The sequence below is a fragment of the Puma concolor genome, chromosome B1, assembly GCF_028749965.1.
Source record: "Puma concolor isolate L17-30 chromosome B1, mPumCon1.1.hap2, whole genome shotgun sequence".
NCBI classification, from domain to species: domain Eukaryota; kingdom Metazoa; phylum Chordata; class Mammalia; order Carnivora; family Felidae; genus Puma; species Puma concolor.
In genome coordinates this window covers 32,452,278-32,472,484 of record NC_141670.1, presented here as the reverse complement: position 1 = coordinate 32,472,484, position 20,207 = coordinate 32,452,278, and the positions used below count along the sequence as shown (strand labels likewise).

Sequence of the window (20,207 nt, the reverse complement as noted above, 5' to 3'; positions counted from 1 at the left end):
GGGCAGAGAGAGAGAGTCTGAAACAGACTCCGGGCTCTGAGCTGTCAGCACAGAGCCTGAGGCGGGGCTCGAACTCACAAACTGTGAGATCGTGACCGGAGCCGAAGTCAGACGCTTAGCCGACTGAGCCACCCAGGCGCTCCGGGCAAGGCATCTTCTGAGCCCCTCCGTGCTCATTGGCCAGGCTTATCTCCTGTGCATTTCCTCAGAGTACCGGCCAGAGAGGCAAGGCCACTGGCATTTGCCAGGTAAAATATTGGATGAAGCCAAAGAGATGGCCTTGGTGTAATTTCTTCTACTTGCTATTACGGGATTGGTGAGTAGCATAGGTCAGTGGTGAAGAAGGCAGCTTTGAAATGAGACACCTAGGACTGCACCTATCTCGGTGACCTTAGGCAGCAGCATTCTCATCTATAAGGTCGAGATACTAATAGAATCATCACCATGGGGGAAAAGCAGTGATGCTATGAGCTCGTGAGATATGAGCCTGGCCCTACCTCCTCAAACGATGCCAGATGTGACTACTGAATTCGTATCATCATTTCTTTTTTCTCACTAGTCCTATCTGATGACAGAACTTACGGGAGACTTCTTCACCAACAATCAAACGTTTACACCAGATGTTTAGGCCAAAGAACCAGAGGAGTAACACTGAAAAGCTGTACTCATCTACCCCCATATCCTCGATGACCTGCCTTCAAAAACCATGACCTCTCACTGGTTTCTGTGGGTGGTGCGGATTTTATCATTATAAACTGTGGCCATTCTACCCCCAGATGCACACTCCAGACATCCCCTTCCTGCACCCACAAGACAGCCAGGAAGCACCTGCACAACCAATAACCATGATCCCACTGGGCGCCTCTACCGCGATTATTTTTCTGCCCTCCAAGTTCACTGTGGAAGGGTCTGTGAGGAAAGCAGAGGTCCTTCTTCCCTCTGAGCCCCGGCTGGTATACCATGCCTCGGTCCCTAAGCAGACAGAGGCAGTCAGACCTTTCCCGAGGAGCTGTATTCTCACATGGATCTCTCAACTCCACAGCAGCAAGCCACGCTTTAGCAAACCACGGTTGGAGGAAAACAGATCTGCAAAGTCACACGTGTGAAGCAAATGTGTTGTTTTTCAGAGCCCTGATGCTGTTTATGCTGTACTTGGCGCAACAACCACGGGGAGCTGATTACTGCATTTTGGCTAATTATATCAAGTAAGTTACATCTAATAGGCTTGGGTTTATTATGATGGTGTATCCTTGGATACAGCAACCATCAATGGTTGGACCTTGGAGCCTCCTTTCCCACCTCCTGCTTTTTGAGTCTCCTAGAAAGTTCCACCTGAGAGTAAATATTATTGTGTTCGCGGTGCAACGACTCAGTCTCGAAGGAGGTGCCCCCGTGCGCAGGGTACTTTACCAGCAAGAAAGTCTCCACGACGGCCTGATGAGCAGGACTCAGGCTTCTCAAACTTGTTTCTTTGTTTAAAATACAGATTCTCAGACCCTCCCCAAAGAGAATGATCCGGTATGTCTGGAACGAAGCCAAGCATGATTCTCATGCTCAGCCAAATTAGGAAAACACCTATGGGTAATAGTATAATTAGTACCAGAGCTTTACAGATGAAGAAAATGAGGCTCAGGAAGGTTAGCTGACTTGTCAAAAGGACAAACAAGTCATTGGTGCCACAGCCGGCATCCGAAAGCACGTCTTCTGGCTGAGTCCAGTGCACCCTCCCTTTGGATGCCAGCCGATCGCTGGTGCCCAGTCTGTCCCCACTAAAGCTCTCTAGATTTCTCAAGGTTTTCTTTTCCTCTGGAATCAAGATGCGATTTTCCACGTGACCACTGGAGCTGAGTATTTTGTCTAGACCTCTAGTGGTTTCTGACACACTATCCTGCAGCTGAGCACATTCTGAGGCTCCAAAGGTGTGGCTCAGGAGGCCGGGCTGGCTGGAAATCCATAAGTTCTCTCCCCATCACCACCCAGAGAGAAGGTCAGGATTCTCCAGGTTCCCTGAAGCCAGGCCTCAGCTCGGGAGGCATTGTAGCCCCACCTCCAGTCACGGGGGGAAGCCACTGCCTCTCCAGCTCTTGGACCAAGATTCCCGATGGGCTGGAAAGTACTTTCCATGTTGGTGGCTGCTCATTGAGTGGGCAAGACCAGAGATTGCCAAACCATTTCCTGTAGTGCCTGGGCCCCTCCGTGAATAACATTAGCCACTTGTGTCTACCAACCCCAGTCCCATTTGGCTCAGTAACCTCAGGTAGAAGTTTTTAGAGAGAGTGACCAGCCTCCTGAGCCACCTGAACAGTGTTTGTATTTTTATTTTCTTCTCTATTTGTGGAAGAATATACTACTGTGTCCCCACCCTCCTCACCCTTAACTGCTTCCCATGGTCCTTCTTTATCAAAGGCAGTCTTCTGGAAGAAGCTTCACTGCTTCCCTGGCTGGAAATACTCTTTTTTGTGCCTAAAGAATCAAGTCGACCAATGTGTGTTGTTTCAGAATTTAAATATGGGGAACATTAATTTTTTATACCACATTTTCTTTGTTTAATTATTAATTAAAAGTTACTTATTTTTTTCAGAAAGTAATAAATATAAGCAAAACTTAATAACAATAATACCAACACCTAGAAACCACCATGGTTAAGACCTTCATATGCAGGGCTTTTTCATCTTACTGGGGTTTTTTATACAACTATTCCTTTTTCATATATATGTGTATGTGTATATATATATGTGTAAACACACATACATACATATATGTATACACACACATATATACATACATGTATATATGTATACATGTTCATTAAATCAAAAGGAAAAGGACAGAGAACGTATTCATTACTTGTGATATATTATCTTATGTATAAAAAGATTCATTCATTTGTTAGCATAAGCTTATTTTATGCCTACCATTTGTCAACAGCTATGTTACACATGTGGATAATTATATATATATATATATACATATAAAATATATATGGATGTTATATATATAATATCCATATATATTATATATATAATATGTGGGTATTATATATAATATATATTATATATTATATTATATATATAATATGTGGATATTATATTATATATTATTCAGTGTAAAGAGACTTCATTATTTATTCAATGAGTCCCCTAATGGACACTAAGGATGTTTTCAATTTTCACTACCACAAACAGCGTTCCAATGAACAGCCTTCAGGCAAACTGAGTTATTTCCTCGGTATACATTACAGAAAGTAGAATTGTTGGGTCAAAGAGTATATGCATTTTTAAAGCCAGTGCCATCAAGGTACTCTTTAGAGCCATCTACTCTCCTGCAGTAGAGTGTTAGAAGTCCCACTTCCTTCTAATTTTGCCAACTTGGGTATTTTCATTTGTTTAAAAACAATTCTTTGCCAACCTGACAGGGAAAACAAATGTTATCCTATAGTCGCCTTAATTTGCATGTATTAGATTATTAATGAGATTGGGATTTTTAAAAATACGTTTGCTGCTAAACTGTATTCCTTCCTGAATTAACTCCTGATATTCCTTGCTAGCTTTTAATTTACATATCTTTCCTTTTCTCCTTAGTTTGTGAGATATCTAACATTCATCACTTTACCCACAAGGCATAACATAGTGGTTGACAAATGGTAGGCATAAAGTAAGCTTTTGCTGAACAAATGAATGAATCTTTTTATACATAGGGTAATATGTCACATGCAATGAATGTGTTCTCAGTCTGTCCTTTTCCTTTTGACTTAATGACCATCACCCTGACATGCAAAAATTTTCTTTTTATGTCATCACAGATTTATGCTTGATGGTTTCCTTGGGGTCAAGGTTAGCAAGGCTTAAGATTATAATATTTTGAAATGTGTACATTTTTTTAATGTTCACTTGTTTACTTTGAGAGAGAGGGAGAAAGAGAGAGAGAGAAAGAGGGAGGGAGAGAGAGAATCTCAAGCAGGCTCCACAGTCAGCATGAAACCCAATGTGGGGCTCGATCTCACGACCACGAAATCATGACCTGAACTGAAATCAAAAGTCACCGACTGAGTCACCCAGGCACCCTGAACTGTGTACATTATTCATTCAAAACATCTAATTCAGATATTTCAGTTTATAATATAAAATTAGTCATCTAACTTTTTTTTTTTTAATGCTTAACTAGTGAGCCCATTCCCATTGGTTAAACATTCCATCTTTTCCACATTGACTGAGATGGCTCCTTATGTATCCATAGTACTCATGTATACAAAACCTGTTTATTTTTAAATGTTCTCTTCTGTGGCATAACATTTCTATGTATTCCTACAAAGCCCCATATTCTTCTAATTACTGAAACTTGCAATAGGTTTTAAGTCTGGAAGAGCATGGCCCTTCTCATTTTTCAAAAGGAGGGGTTCTATTTAGCACCTTTATTTTTCCAGGTGAACTCTTGTAAAGTTTCCCCAAACATTTTGTTAGTACTTTGATTGGCATTGTGTTAAATGTATTCATTAATTGACATCTTTACAATATTAAATCTTCTCACCTCTCCACCAGCTGGAAGTATTTTGGCCTTCCTCTGAACTCCCTTAGCACTTTATACCTTTTTAAAAATCCCTTTCTAAACTATACCCACCCAATTTTTCAAACTTGAAACCTGAGAGCTGCCTCCTCCCCTCCCTTCCCCAACCTTCACCCCATCCAATCAATCATCAAGTGATGCCAACGCTACCTCCTAGATTCCACCCCCTTCTGCCTGTTCCCACTACTGGTACTCTGGTCCAAGCTGCCATCATTTCTGGCCGGGGCCACCACACCGGCCTCCAGCTGACCTCCTTGAATCCACCCTGGCTTCCAAGCCATTCTCAACAACTCAGCCAGAATGATCTTTTAAAAGGCAGATCTGATCATGGCACTCCCCGGCTTTAAAATATTCCAGTAGCTCCCCATGGCACTCGGGGTAGAACCAAATGATCAGCCCCAACCCTCCCTTTCCAGCTCGAGGCCAACCTTTCTTCAACTCATTCTTTCTTCCCTGTTCATAGTGGCCATCGTATATATCCCATTTTCTTTCTTACTCCAGGGCCTTTGCACCTTCTGCTTCCTGTGTTTGGACCGTTCTCAGCTTTCCCCATTATCTCAGTTTAAGAGGGTTCAATTTCCCAAGCATATGTCCCCAGCATCCTATGCAACTCCTTTTTAGGATTCATCACATTTGTAATTACTTGCTCAAGTTTCCATGGTAATAACCCTGATAGTAAAAGTTTCCATGGTAATAACCCTGATAGTAAGCATAGGAAAATTATTAGTAATAAATAATTTTTTTTTAATTTTTTGTGTAACGTTTATTTATTTTTGAGACAGAGAGAGACAGAGCATGAACGGGGGAGGGTCAGAGAGAGAGGGGAGACACAGAATCTGAAACAGGCTCCAGGCTCTGAGCGGTCAGCACAGAGCCTGACGCGGGGCTCGAACTCACGGACCGCAAGATCGTGACCTGAGCCGAAGTTAGACGCTTAACCGACTGAGCCACCCAGGCGCCCCAGTAATAAATACTTTTGAATAATAAGATATAGTCGCTCCCCCTCCCAAATGCTTACATACAGAGGTGTTCTAGACCTGGTTTCCACCAGCTTGTGAGAGCAAGCTGTTAAATTTTCAGAAATTTTGTGAGCCAGCTGATGTCATACTGGTAAGCTAGAAATCACCCACAGTCAGAGTATTTGCACCATGGAAATCAGCAAATACTACAAACCCTACTGCTCTCTCCCCCTGGCTTTTCCCTGAAGAGCCAATTGTGAAACTTTTACCAGCACGCCACTGTTTCCATGCCCCATATTTTTAGTCCTCACCACAGCTCTGTAAGGTAGGCAGCCCATTTTGTAGACGGGAAGGCTACGAAGTGAAGTCACGTATAGAAGATTTCAGAACTATTTAGAGGCACCCAAGCAGCCCAAGCTTAGAGCATCACTGGCTTATCCTCACATCACTGCACCATAATGAAGGAAGGATCCTGCTGGTCTGACTCATCTACAGTGTCCCCAGCACATGGCACAGTGCTAAGCACAGCAAACACGCTCCACCAATATTTGCTTCCTGTGGGGGCTCAGTTGGTTAAGCATCTGACTTTGGCTCAGGTCATGATTTCGTGGTTTGCGCGTTCGAGCCCCGCATCAGGCTCTGAGCTGTCAGCCCAGCCTACTTCAGGTTCTGTGTCTCCCTCTCTCTCTTCCCCTCCTCCACTTGTGCTCTTTCTCTCTCTCTCAAAAATAAATAAACACCAAAAAAAATTTTTTTTTAAATATCTGCTTGGTGAATAAGTCGATAAAATCTCAGCACATCAGGAAGGCCGAGCTGTTGGTTAACGATAATTGCTAAATAAAAGATGCCGGGCAGGATGGCCAGAGACCTGAGTCCTTATTCTGACTCTACCTTGAATTCAAGGGGCCATTGGGAACAAGTCACTTCTGCCTGGCTCTCAATTCTCCCATCAGCAAAAGAGGGAGCTTGACCACGTGATCTTCAATGGCTCATCATCTCTACCGTTCTTGGAATTTACAAGTAAGATAATATCTATTATTTTCATGGTTATGTGGGCTCCTCTTTGCCAAACACTTTGTTTCCACAGGCTGTGGATCACGGCCTCTTCTATTCTGTCTGGCAAGTTCCTACTGTGCTTTAGAAATGTCACTCCGTTGTCACCTCCTGGAAAGCCTTCACTGATTCCCCAAAGTCAGCCACTCCCTGCTCAGTGCTCCATGCATTTATACCTCTTATGGGACTTAATCCAATTATCATAATCTCCATGTGTCCGTCTCCCCTTCTAGAACTGTAAGCTGCTAGAGACATACTGAAATTACTGATTTGGTGCCTTGAGCGTAATTTAGAGCTGATGTTTGTTCAGTGAATATATGAAGTGCATGGATACCTGGGTGGGTCCTGCCCTCCGAGATTCAGAGATACTTGGTCTGGGGCCCAGGTGTCAGTGACTTAAAGTGCAGCAAAGGGTGAGGACTTCTGCTGCAGAGACAGTTTTCACATGTACACACACATATGCGTGTACAAGCACACAAGCCCTGGTTCCACACGTCCACAGCCTCCCTGAGGATTGATGTCTTTCATTACTTCACAAGAGAGCTGAGGATTGGCTGCAGTGTGATTGCTATTAGTCCCACCTGTCCCCTCACAGGCCGATGGTCACCCATATACAGTGAGTATACCAGAAAAAACCGAGATGCCAGAGTCCTACATGTGGCAAGTGCCCCAAAGTGAGACCCGTTCCTCACCTAACTCTGGGGACAGCCCGCATTTCTGCTGTCCTCCAACCCTACCAACCACTCCTTCTCAGTCACCTTCACAGGCTCCTCCTATCACCCCGAGCCCTACATGTTGGTGCTCCTGAGGCGCCATCTTGAGACTTCTTCCCTCCTGTAGCTACACTCCCTTCTGTGGCCCTCTCATCCAGCCCCGTGGCCTTCAATCCTGTCTGGATGCCGACTGCTTCCCTGTTCAACATCCTCCGTGTCTTCCCATTCAAACCCCTTGCTCTATGTGCCCTTCCAACCTCGTCTCCCATTGTCTTCCTCCCCCCCAATGCTACTCCAGCCACAGGCATTCATGCTCTTCCCTGACGACGCCAGGCTTATTCCGACCTCTCAGTCTATAATCTGTTCTCTGCTTGGGACGCTCGGCCCCAATTCACTGAGAGTCAGACACTGTGCTAGAGAACACTGAAGAGCCACACAGAAACACAGGCCTGAAGAGTTCCAGGCGCAGAGGGAAGGCAGTGTGAGTGGAGGCGAGAGAAAGTGAGAAAGATACGGAGGCAGGGGGACAGCTTTGCACACCTGTGATACAGGTCTTCACGCAACGTCCCTTCCTCACAGCGTCACTCGCTGACCACCTCACCCCAAGCCCTCCCTCATTCTCTATCCCTTACTTATTACTGTTGAAATTATATTACCTGTTTTCCATGTTGTCTGTCTTCCCCTCTGGAAGTCAGTTTTATTAAGATGAGGGATTTTCTTGGGGCGCCTGGGTGGCGCAGTCGGTTAAGCGTCCGACTTCAGCCAGGTCACGATCTCGCGGTCCGGGAGTTCGAGCCCCGCATCGGGCTCCGAGCTGATGGCTCGTAGCCTGGAGCCTGTTTCCGATTCTGTGTCTCCCTCTCTCTCTGCCCCTCCCCCGTTCATGCTCTGTCTCTCTCTGTCCCAAAAATAAATAAACGTTGAAAAAAAATTTTTTTTTAATTAAAAAAAAAAAAAAGATGAGGGATTTTCTCTTGCCCATTTCTACATCGGAGAGCCTAGACATGTGCCAGGCCATGGCAGTAGGCATGTAAGAAACACTCATTTAAATGAATGAGTAAACTGTGTCCCTCTGGGGGCGAGAGCAGCAAATAGCTTACTGTTCCTGCAATAGACTCTTCCGTAGACACACACACACACACACACACACACACACGCTAACCCTGAGAGAGAAAATTCAAAGGTGAAATTTTAAATTTTTTTTTTTCAACGTTTATTTATTTTTGGGACAGAGAGAGACAGAGCATGAACAGGGGAGGGGCAGAGAGAGGGAGACATAGAATCGGAAACAGGCTCCAGGCTCTGAGCCATCAGCCCAGAGCCTGACACAGGGCTCGAACTCACAGACCGGGAGATCGTGACCTGGCTGAAGCTGGACGCTTAACCGACTGCGCCACCCAGGCGCCCCAAAGGTGAAATTTTAAATAAATAAACCTAAAAATTACTCTCCATCTACTCCTCATTGATATCTAACCAGACGCTTACACGTACACAAGAACAGGAGGCTGGATCCAAACGAGAGACGAGGACGCTATAAAATACGATCAGAATTTCGTAATGTGCCTGATATATTTTTCAGGTTCATATGATTCTTTCTCTACACCCCTTATTTTCTCCTTCAAAGTACAATGTCCTGGTTGATCTTCCTGCCTTCAGTCATTCCCCTGACTGACTCAGTCTTTATACCAACAGCATTTGTTTTTCTTACGACAACCCCTTTGAGTTACTCTCCCTTGCCTGGGAACACTTAACGTTGTCTTACAAATCAAGCCCTAACTCCCACACGAGGAGCTTTTTTTTTTTTTTTTTCATTTCTTTAAAAATTGTGGTAAAACATGCATAACAAAATATACCATCTTAAACCATTTCTGAGGGCGCAGTTCAGGCATGTGAGGTACATTCACACTGTTGTGCGACGCATCTCCAGCATTCTTTTCGTCTCACAAAACTGAAACTCTGTACCCATTAAACATCAACTCCCATTCTCCCTCCCCAATAAGCACCCGATAACCACCATTTGATGTTCTGTCTCTGACTTTGACCACTCTAGGTACCCTACAGGGCTCTCAAACTGTTTTATGTTTTCCTTCCCTCCCCTGCGTGGCTCATGTGGGCTAAGTTCTGGTCTAAGTTCTACCTGAGTGCATTGCCACGGCTGTCAACCGGCCCTCTCTTCTCCAGACACCTGCTCACCTCACCCGCTGGGCCTTAGTATGTGAGATTCCCATAGCTGGAACATTCTTCCTTCTTCCCTTTGCCTATTCAAATCCTCCCCGCCCCTAAAAATAGTCTTTGGGGGCACCTGGGTGGCTCAGTCAGTTAAGCGTCCGACATCGGCTTGATCTCCCGGTTTGTGATCTCACGTCCTGATCGCACAGTTCGCGGGTTCGAGCCCCGTGTCAGAGCCTGGAGCCTGCTTCAGATTCTGTGTGTCTCTCTCTCTGTCCCTACCCCACTTGCGCTTTCTGTCTCTCTCTCAAAACTAAATAAATAAACATTAAAAAGACAGTCTTTGATTTCCACCTCCTCCTTGAAAACCCTTCCTCCTACTCTAGGCCACACCAAACTCATATTCCATTCATCGGAAACACTAAACATTTTGAATATTCAAATTCCTCGGCTGTTCTGTGCAATATACCATCCCTCCTCCAAAAGTTTCTACATCTCCAAATAGGAAGCATGCCTTATAAGTCATTGCACCTTCCATGTAGAAAAAGTAGATACAAAGTAGATATTCAACAGATACCGAAATAATAATTTCCACTTCCATAAAATTTTAAAAGACTTTGAATCAGTCTGTAGTATCATTGGGTAATTTTTATGAATCTTTTTCAAGAAAATTTAGTCATAGCCAGCAACTTGGTCTATTTTTTTTTTTTATCTGATTGCTCAGACAAAATTCCATTCTAGGTGGTTCCAGCTGAGTTAAATCTATGAGGATATATACTCGTGAAATGAACTCCCGTGATCATCTCTCAGACTGTTGAGAAACTGCTTGCATAAAATAAACTTTAGAATCAAGTCTGCATTTCCCCAGTCAATACCTATCACCCAGTCCACTCTTCCCACACTCGTAGAAAGGCCTAGAAAAGGTAAAATCATTATAAATTGGAGACACCGGGAGCTAGAGCAAAGGTGAACCAGGAGCCAGTCTCCCTTGGATCATTTTCTCACCCACCTGTGTAAATGAACCTCCCAGGAGCTCCTTTGCAGAACTGCTTGGATTTATAAGATAATGTCACTTCCACTACTCCAGGGATGTGCCGGGGAGGAGTCTGCACTCGGATGGCATGAGGAGTTATTAGCTGAACAGGCAGGGAAATAAAATACCTGTTATACAAGTTATCACCGAGGATATGGAGAACAGGAGCATCTCCCTCAACAACCCCCCGGGGCAAACTGGCTGTACTCACAGTGCTCCAAACGCTCCAAACGCCCCGTCCCTGTGTCGCGCGTGTTTCTCTCTCCCACTCTGGAATTTCCTCGCAAGGTAACCTGTCTGGATCCTTGCCTCCCCACCAGCGCTGCTCAAGTCCCACCACCCCCTGTATTCACTCCCTCCCTGCTTCCCACACTGCTACTCTCTCACATCGTGATTTGCCACTTTCCATATCCAACCCAGCACTGTACTCGTCTTTTGGTAATGTCTTGTTGGTTTTCTCATTATGACAGTGGAACACACCTACTTTAGACCATTTGGAAATGATAGAAAAATATAAAGTAAAACATTAGCATTGCATAACCCAGAGACAGCCACTGTTAACCTTTGGTGCGTTTCTAGCGTTTTTCTATGGATGCATGTTGTGTAATTAGATTTTATATCCGTAGACCTTGTTATCCTGAATTTTTTTTCACTTACCATTATAGCGTAAGTACGATCCCCTCTCCTGTGTCATTAGAACTTTGTCAAAACCTAATTTTTAATAATGGATTTTAACCATTCCATTATTCAATATTTAGGCTACTCCTAATTTTTCACAATTGTAAACAACGCGCAACAAAGATTTATCTTTTTAAGGGATTCGTGCCTACAATAAACTGTGGTTTACATGTCTTTTAATTCTCGGTGACTCGCTCATAGCGAGTACTCAACAACAGGCAATCACGTTTTTGCTGATGATCCAGGAATTACACTTACCCAAATCAAAACAATCTTTGGGCCAAAGAAAATCAGGGAAGCAAGTTGCCTTTGCCTACCTCACTCCATACAAGCATGGTCCCAAACACCACTTGGAGGCCATCAAAGAAGTTGTCTCCAATGATGATGACCATGGCTCCTCCTGTGGTCCAGCCTTCGCTCGGGCTAATGGCTTTGATGCAGGGGGTAGCTAGGAAGATAGGAAAGGAAAAGTCAGGGCTGTCCTTTGATGGTTGAAATTTAGAGTTTTGGGGATTGGCTGCTCTTGAAAGCTGTTGGTTATTTCAAGTTCAAGTTGAGCTTTGCTGACTTGCCATCATTCCCTAATTGGTTGCTGGTTTTCACCAGGTCATTAAAGCCTAATGAGTTGACCACTATATATGAAAACGTGGAACACTTAGCTAATTGTGCAAAGGGTGTTTTTAAAACCCTGTTGTTTTCCCCCATATTTTTATAAGTTGATCACACTAGAAATGTGTAAATCCCTTTTCTCTCCCCACCTCCTCTGCCCCAAGATGTTAAGATTTACAAGGCCTGTTAATGTGCTAGTGAGAGGAGAAAGTAAAATCTATCATAGTTGAGTTTTTTTCCGGCTCTATTAAGAGACAATTTCTAATCAGTTTCCTAACTTTGTAGGAAGGATTCCGCCCCCGCCCCCCCCCTTCTTCCATATGTTCAAGGCCTCTGGACTTTACATCCCAACAGGAACCCAATATGGTTTTCAGGCCATAACTAAAGTCAATCCATCACTCCATTTCCAAAGTTGACAGGGTCAAAGGTGGAGGAGAACTTTGGCAGGACTCCAAAAACATGAGCCCCCTTTGAACAGCCAGTCAATCACATCCAATCAGTCAAAAGAAACTGGATGGGTTCCTAGTTCTGAACCCTGGGATTTTCTTCTCCCCTTTCAATGCCCACTGTGGGAGAATTAACACCACTCCAAATTCTTTACTGATTCAATCATTTTCTTTCAGTTCATTAATTCCTATTTAAATTGATACAAGACACATTTTAAGGGCCAAGCTGGAGCGGGGGGCTGGTGGGCAGTACACAGCAAAACATCACAATAAAATAGTAGCCTAGGTTAGCCATTCACCCCCTATAACAAAGCCTTACCCAACCCTGGCAAGTTGGGGAGTGTGAAAGATGGAATTTACTTAGGTATTTGTCAGTTATCTTCCTTGATATGCTTTAATTTTTTGGACAACTTGAAGTTGAACAGTCACCAGTATTTCTGACGACTCTAATGCACATGGAAAACTACCCAGAGCAGATCATGATTTCTTCTTGTCCAAGCAAACAAAAATCAATTAGTGTCAATTTCATTCTGCACATTGTTTTGTTTTGCCCACAATCTGTTTAAGGGTACATCTGACACTTATTCATACATGTCTGGCAAGGTAACGTTCCTGTTTAACCAAGATGTCATAGGCCCACGTTTGCCTGAGATGCCCGTCTAGCAAAAAGAAAAACACAGAACTGGATGGAGGGGACGGTGAGGCATGGGGGCCTGAGTGTGGGCTGGGACGTGTGTGGCGTTGCAGCAGAATAGGCAGGCATCCGTGTTTACAACTTCACTTAAAACCCACATGATCTTGTGTGCTTTCCCCACTCCGGCTTAGACATGAATGGAAAATTCAAGCCAGGACAATTGCGGACATCTCGACCTGTGTGCTGTTCTCAGCCCAGACAGCGGGCAGCCCTACCTTCTGACGGGTCCAGCCTTCTCGCTCGCCGTCCATGCTTGGAGTTGTTATGAACAAACATGTTGTCAGAAACAGCCAGCACGTGTCCATCCACATTCACCGTTGTTGACAACACAACCTGCGTATTTCAGGTGAAAGTGGGGTGGGGGTGGAGTTAGTTGTACATAAAGTAGTAGAGGCCGTAGCATACTGATCTGCCAGACTTCCCCATGGCTAATGAGAGACGGAACAGAAACTTGGGCCGGGGCCATGCCCTCAGCATCTCAGCAGGCCATCCCCTCATAATTATGGCAGAGCCTTCTGGAGAAAGAGGCCACCCTTCACTCACGTGTTGTTACGTATTTGCACACAAACCACGCCCAGGTGATGAAGTGGGGAAACTGGCCATCCGCCTGCTGGTTCTAAAAACCTCATTCTCAGGAGCGCCTGGGTGGCCCAGGAGGCTGAGCATCTGACTCTTGCTTTCAGCTCAGGTCTTGATCTCATGGCTCATGGGTTCGAACCCCCCTTAAGGCATGGACTGCCAGCATGGAGGCTACTTGAGACTCTCGGTCTCTCGATCTCTCTCTCTCTCTCTGTCCCCCCCCTGCTCTCACTCTCTCTCTCTCTCTCTCTCAAAGTAAATAATAAACTTTTTTCGAAAAGATAAATAAGAACCTTGTTCTCTACCACAGGACTTGGACAATCGTTCCCAGCTGACCCTACATCTGTAGTCACACCAAGGAGCCGATTGTGTGTGCTCAGGAAGTGAAGATCTCGACACCAGTGGGGAGGTCATTTCTCCCAGCTTGGAAATGGGTTCTCCCACTTCTAGCGTGTGCTAAAGCAATGCTGGGCACCAGGATGCTGCCCGGGGAGTGGTCTGCGGTGGCCCCGCCCACTCGAGAGCTGCGGCAGAGATGCTCTGATCTTTTGGTGAGTGGATGAAGAAGCTGGAAGTCAGTGTTGAAAATGTAGGACAGTCGGTAAATCTAAGCAGAGGAAAGGGAAGGGATGGGTGTGGAGTAATGGAAGGGCATGGACTGGGAATGAGACAGAACTGAAACGCCACACCTGCTCTTCCCCAACCTTGTAACCTGGGACGAATTACTTCACCTTGTCTAATCTCTTTTTTTCCTCATCTGTAGAACATACACAATAATGCCTGTCTCAAGGGCTGAATAAACAGAGGAAGGATAAGGTGAGATATTTCACGTAAAGCGTTTGGGGCAGGGCCTGGCCCATGCCAAATCGGGATGACGTCCGACCCTAATTGCCTCACCTCTGCCTTGTTTGACCTGTCAATAGGACAGGTGACATTACTCAGTGAGCCCCTCCCATAGCGTAAGCTCCGGGGAGCCTCTGGAAAGGCAGGCACACAGGCTGGGTACCAAATTTACGAGGCAGGGTCCCTACCCTTAAAAAGCTCACTCTCAGGATACAGAGATATGGCTAACACATCAAACCAATAGCATGCAAGATGAAATCAAATTGAGGTCTATGTGTGTGCCTTAGATCAGGGGTGCAGGGGACATTCAAGACAGAGATCAGTCAAGGCCAGAGCAGTTGGGAAAGCATAGCAGAGGTGGATGGACTTGAGTGCACCCACCACCTACTTGACCCAGGAAGACGGGCCATGCTAGACATGAATCTTTTTATCAGTTATGCATGCAATTTTTTTGAGAAAGTAACGTGTTATATACATATTCATGCGTATGTATAGACCTCTTGAGGAAAGACATTGAATAGGTACATAATGAGGAGCCGTATTTAAAAATGACTCTTCTGTCTACTCCCAAATTAAATTTGCTGATATTCTACTGGTAATTTTTCTGCACACCCCTTCCTTCCTTATTAAATGAAGGGCGGGAGGAAACCTTGACCCTGCCTTATCTCTAATATGAAATAAGATTCATTAGACGGCACTTAAAATTTTCCACTACGAATAATTTCAAGCAAACAAAATAAACAGAATAGTATAATAAATCCTTTTTCTAAGTTGAAGTTTTCATACATTGAAATGCACAAATCTTTGCTGCACAGCTTTGACAAAGAGATACATTCAGGTAATTCACACCGTATCAGGACAGTGAACATTTCCATCTCCCCAGAAAGTTATCTTGTGTTCCTTCTCAGTCAGTCCTATCCACTGCCTAACCCCCGCCCAAGAAAACCCTTCTGAATTTTTTTTTTACCTTAAATGGAGTTTTAGATGGTATCTTTAAAAATTTTTAATATATATTTTAATGTAATAGGGTTCAAGAAAACCCCCATAAACAGAAGTCCACAAAATATTTCACCTAGCCTGGTGCTGTGGGCATGACAGTGGCATATAGGAATTTTCCAGGGACATAAGTGGGCTTCAGTCATTCATTCCAAAAGCTTACAATGAACTCCTGCTATGTGTTGGGTATTACGTCAGGTCCTGGAGATTGAAAGACAACAGAACGTCTTCCTAGTCAGCTACGTGTCCTTCCCACACTTCAGCTCCTGACTTGGGAGTGCACCACAGGTACGGTGTCCCTGCCTCTCTGTGACATCAAAATGAACTTAAAGGAACCTTAGTTGTCACTCAGAAAATTACCGTCTATAAGCTCACAATTCAGGGATGCAGCCTTGTCTAGCTCCGGGTCTGTTTTTAACTGTGCCCAAGTTAACACGTTAGGAGTCTGGGGAAAGTCCTTCCAGAAAGTTCCTATCGTACGGTGGCCACTGTAAGATGTAGACATCCATCACTCTCTCACACATGCGCAGAGGCACAAGTTCTTATCCGGACAAGCATCAGATGGCATCATAGTCAAAGGAAGAGAGAAACTAAGTCTCCTAGCGCGGGGTTAGGATGAACACGAAGGTTGAAAGCACTCACCTCTGTATACGCTCGCCCTCTGAAAACAATAGGAGGCAGAGGAAAAAAAGAGGAAGCGGACCACCTTTGTAACTTGTGTGTGCGAATGGATTTTCAAGGACATGGCTGCCATCTGTGGGAAAACCTGAAAACGCGAGGGTGCTTCTGGCTTTAATTGCCAATGAGCCGTCCTAGGCACAGTGAGGGGAACCCTAGCCTGTCTGAGGATTATGTGGCCAGAAAGAGCATTCTCTCTGAGACCACATTAATTCATTCCACAAGCTTCTTGTCACACTGTACTGTAACGCTCCTCGTGCATCCCTGCCACAAAATGTGGGGCTTTCTCGGAGCCAGCTGATTTCATCATTGTGCATTTGGGTGGAGTGAGATTCAGTTCCAAAGTGAACATTTCCCGAATGACATACCCTGATGGTTCAGATGCACTTCATTATTTTCTATTAACAATGGAAATAAATTTTAATCTCTTGCTGGCTAGCGCTGGCCTCTCGTGACAGCAAGGGAATTAACCTGAATTATTTCAGTGTCTGCAAAATTTATTACAAGATTTTAAATTATGTCCAAATGTATGTGCGTGTGGGTGTGTGTATATATAGATACGAGGCAAGTTCCCATTTTTAATACTCCAACCTATCTTAGACTGTGAGGTATCTAGGAGAGCCTGTCAGTGAAACGGACTTGGCAATATGTCGAGGACGTAATGTTCAAACTCCACCGCGTGAAACCAGACATGTTTGTTTGTTGCTCTCGTACATGGAGGCACACGCCGATATTGACTTTTACGCCCATTCCCTCTACTCCTGGAAGCAAACGAACCGCATCGTGGAGGCGAAGACCCACTTGGTACACTGAAAGCTTCGAATTTAACTTCCTTCCCTGTTTTCTGGTGAACGATGACAACACCGATATTATTCTATTCAGACAAGTTAAAGTTTCTGAATGTTCGGGGACTAAAGGAAGTAGAATGTGCATTCCAGCATCGCCCCACTCCCAGGCCTTCCCCTTCCACAAGCCAACTTCTTTCCCCTAGTGAGTATTTCCTGGGTCACGAAGGCTGACCTTTTCCATCTGGAATCAATCAGTCAACCCCTGACAACTTCCTGAAACACCTCACTCCATTTCCTGTTCTCTCCCCCTTCTCTCTTTTCCCCTGGTTAGCTTCACTCTTCAAAACTGCAGGCCACAGCAGCTTAATGTTAGAGGGTCAGACACAGTTAGACTCCAAAACACTACACAAGGACACCTTTGACCTTCAAAAATCTTTACATCTTAGCTAAACAAATCAAGGTCAACATTTCTTACCATTACCTTGTTAACTATTTGTATGCATCTCTGCCAACGATCTTCTGATCATATAACCATCAACACTACGTGCTGTCTCAGGCTCATAAGCTGATCTGTTTTAGAAGTAGCAAACTTCGGATTGACAAAGGATTGCCATTCGGAGGTTGCCGAAACTGAAAATCACGGGTATTGTGGCAAACCTATGGAGAATACGGCCTACAAAAGAGCTTCGATGTCTCATCAGTGTCTCCGACCACCTAAACCCGATACCTTGTCTTTTCTGAAGCTGTCAGGCTCTCTTGGAACTCCCATTCTGCTGGCACAGCCCGAAAGAATGCCAATTAGGAATACAGATGTCCATAATTTGTGTGGGATGGACCCCCGGTCTTAGCTGCTGACACCGTGACAGCTTTCATTTGTTTCTCAGATCTGGTGTATCTGTATTTTAGCTCGAAGCTCTCAAAGGAAAGCCTGCAGATCTGAAACCCACGCTACTGTAAATTATAGCTCTCCCCAACTGCAACATTTCGGTTCAACCCAAAAGCAAAAACTACCATATTCATGCAAATATTATTTATGACATGGCACTTGTAAGACAAGTTTCCAAGAAAGAGAAGTAGGGATCCGTTGAGACTGTTTGCATTAAAAAAAATTTTTTTTTAATGTTTATTTTTGAGGGAGAGAGAGAGAGAGATAGAACGCAAGCAGGGGAGGGGCAGAGAGAGAAGGAGACACAGAATCCGAAGCAGGCTCCAGGCTCTGAGCTGTCAGCACAGAGCCCACTGCGGGCTCAAACCCACAGACCGCAAGATCATGACCTGAGCCAAAGTCGGACGCTAAACTGACTGAGCACCCAGGCGCCCCAAAATTGCTTGCATTGCTTTAAGTGACAGTAGCTTTGTACTTCTCGCAACTCCCTACGTTGCGCCGCGTGATCTCTAAGTTTTGGTGAAGCCAGATCAATACGCACAGACCAACTGGAGAGTGGCCGTGTGCGTTCCGTTCTGAATCAGCCAATCAAATGGCAGTTTTCGCTACATGAATAAAAAGTCTGTATCTCCCCTTGAAAAGTACGAGAAAGTTGTAAGAACAAAATTTACAACTGTGTTAGCAATCTGCTAAAAGTACCCAAGAAAACCGATTGGCTTCCTCAAATTATATTTTTCTTCTCATTATCTAAAAGTACTCCCATGTCCCTCATTCTAATAATTTATACAAAGCAGGAGCTGAGCTGTGAAGAGGTCTCTCCTGCCTATACAAGGCCACGGCGGGAGTGACCCTTTAGGTGGGCACATCCGTTAACCCGTACAACCAATTTGCCACGAAAGGAACTGTGCCTTTGGTATCAGAATGATAGCATGCAGCCTGGGAACCTTCACCAACCTGACTTATCCCCACCCTTGAGGTATTTTTTATGTCTCACTCTGAGACGTCTTTGGCTTTTTGGAACATCACGCTTTTGGTTTTCTTTTTAACATCTCTCCTTCTCAAAGCTCTAACCGTATGGCTTCGTTGAATTGCTTAAGTCAGAGGGACGACCAGCTTGGATTCTACCCCCAGCCAGCCTCTCTCAGCTCCCACCCAGGTGTTCCTACAAAGGCCCTAAGCCTCACACAGGAGGGTGAAGGAAAAAGAGAAGTCAAAATGAAAAATGGGGGGAATGACTACACGATCTGCTTTTTGAAACAGACGAGAATCCTAGTGTCTGTCGTCATGAGAGAATAATTACACTGGTTAGAAACCTCCCCATATGGATCAGAGCTCCTGCTTTGAAAACACACCAGAGTCCACCATCAGTCAGACACGTTTCCCCTCCATTTCAGTGAGGGTCATGCACCTTCTAGCTGAACGTGGGGGCCTTTCGTAGTTTAATCTCAGTAAAGCTACGCTACGTAGCATTTATAGCACACTCAGGGTGGAAGGCTCTCGTGTACCTACTCACAAACACGCGTCCACCAAGCTACATAAAATGGCCTCGAAAATTCCTGTTATTTTGCCAAGTATGGAAAAAAATTCTTTATGACATTTTACATCTGGAAATGGAATTAAATTCATGATGTGCTTTTCCCTTATAACTGTTCAGTTGCCATATATGTTATTTCAGCTTTCCCAAAGCGTAACTATTATGTGGGATTTTATTTTCCACCTGTGGTAGGAGGAAAGAGACATAGAGACCATTAAAGGGACAGAGAAAATCAAGACAGACTTCTGGTTGTGGTAGGCAACCAAGTCTGGAGTCCACAGCACGAGAAAAAAAATACTCCACTGGTGTTTTTATACCCTGGCTAATTCTCACATTCGACAAGGGGACTCTGATGAAACAGTTTTGTCTAAGCCTCCGTTAATTCAACCCAGGCTGACAACAAACAATTGGCTACTGAAAATTGTTTCTCCCCACCACTCTACTCTTGGCACACGTCGTATTTTCAAACCAGATTTAAAGACCAGATTCTTCTTTGTTACTGGACTCCAGGGTCTCCAAAATTACCTTTAAACACCTACCCCACAAGTATGGATTTTGTCATCTTTTTTTTTTTTTTAAAGGAATTCCCAGAATTCTTAGCAATCGCTGCCGTTTCGTATTCCCTAAGGCTAAATTTTCTGTTCAGTTAAGGATCAAGTGCCGAAGGAGAGAACACAAAGTTGAGTGCTGTTGAGACAGATGTGGGGCATTGTGGGACTGCTTGCATGAAAGGAGGGGGGACCATGGCATTAATGACATAACTCCTGAGAAGACACTTGCTGAAGTAAGAAGACAGCCCTATGTTTCAAGCAGTCAATGGTATTTTTTGACACTCCCAGTGACATTCCCAGTGACACTCCACGGCTACACGCAATGGAGACTTACAGAAAACATTGTCACGACTCCAAGGAGCTTACCAGGTAGTTGATGAAGCATAACAAACACTACACATAATCAGAAAAGATGACTATATAGTAATGCATAAT

At 44.5% G+C, this 20,207-nt stretch overlaps 1 protein-coding gene across 2 annotated transcripts in view; it reads right to left on the bottom strand.

The window, feature by feature from the left end:
• EBF2 (EBF transcription factor 2) overlaps nucleotides 1–20,207 on the bottom strand; it is a 197,579-nt gene that overhangs the window by 31,129 nt on the left and 146,243 nt on the right. For both annotated transcript variants that reach the window (XM_086703421.1, XM_086703420.1), the window contains exons 8-10: nucleotides 13,133–13,250; nucleotides 11,486–11,616; nucleotides 10,467–10,593 (exon numbers count right to left, since the gene is read on the bottom strand). In XM_086703421.1, coding sequence (XP_086559547.1) covers nucleotides 10,467–10,593; nucleotides 11,486–11,616; nucleotides 13,133–13,250 — 376 coding nt within the window. The remainder of the gene's footprint in view (nucleotides 1–10,466; nucleotides 10,594–11,485; nucleotides 11,617–13,132; nucleotides 13,251–20,207) is intronic.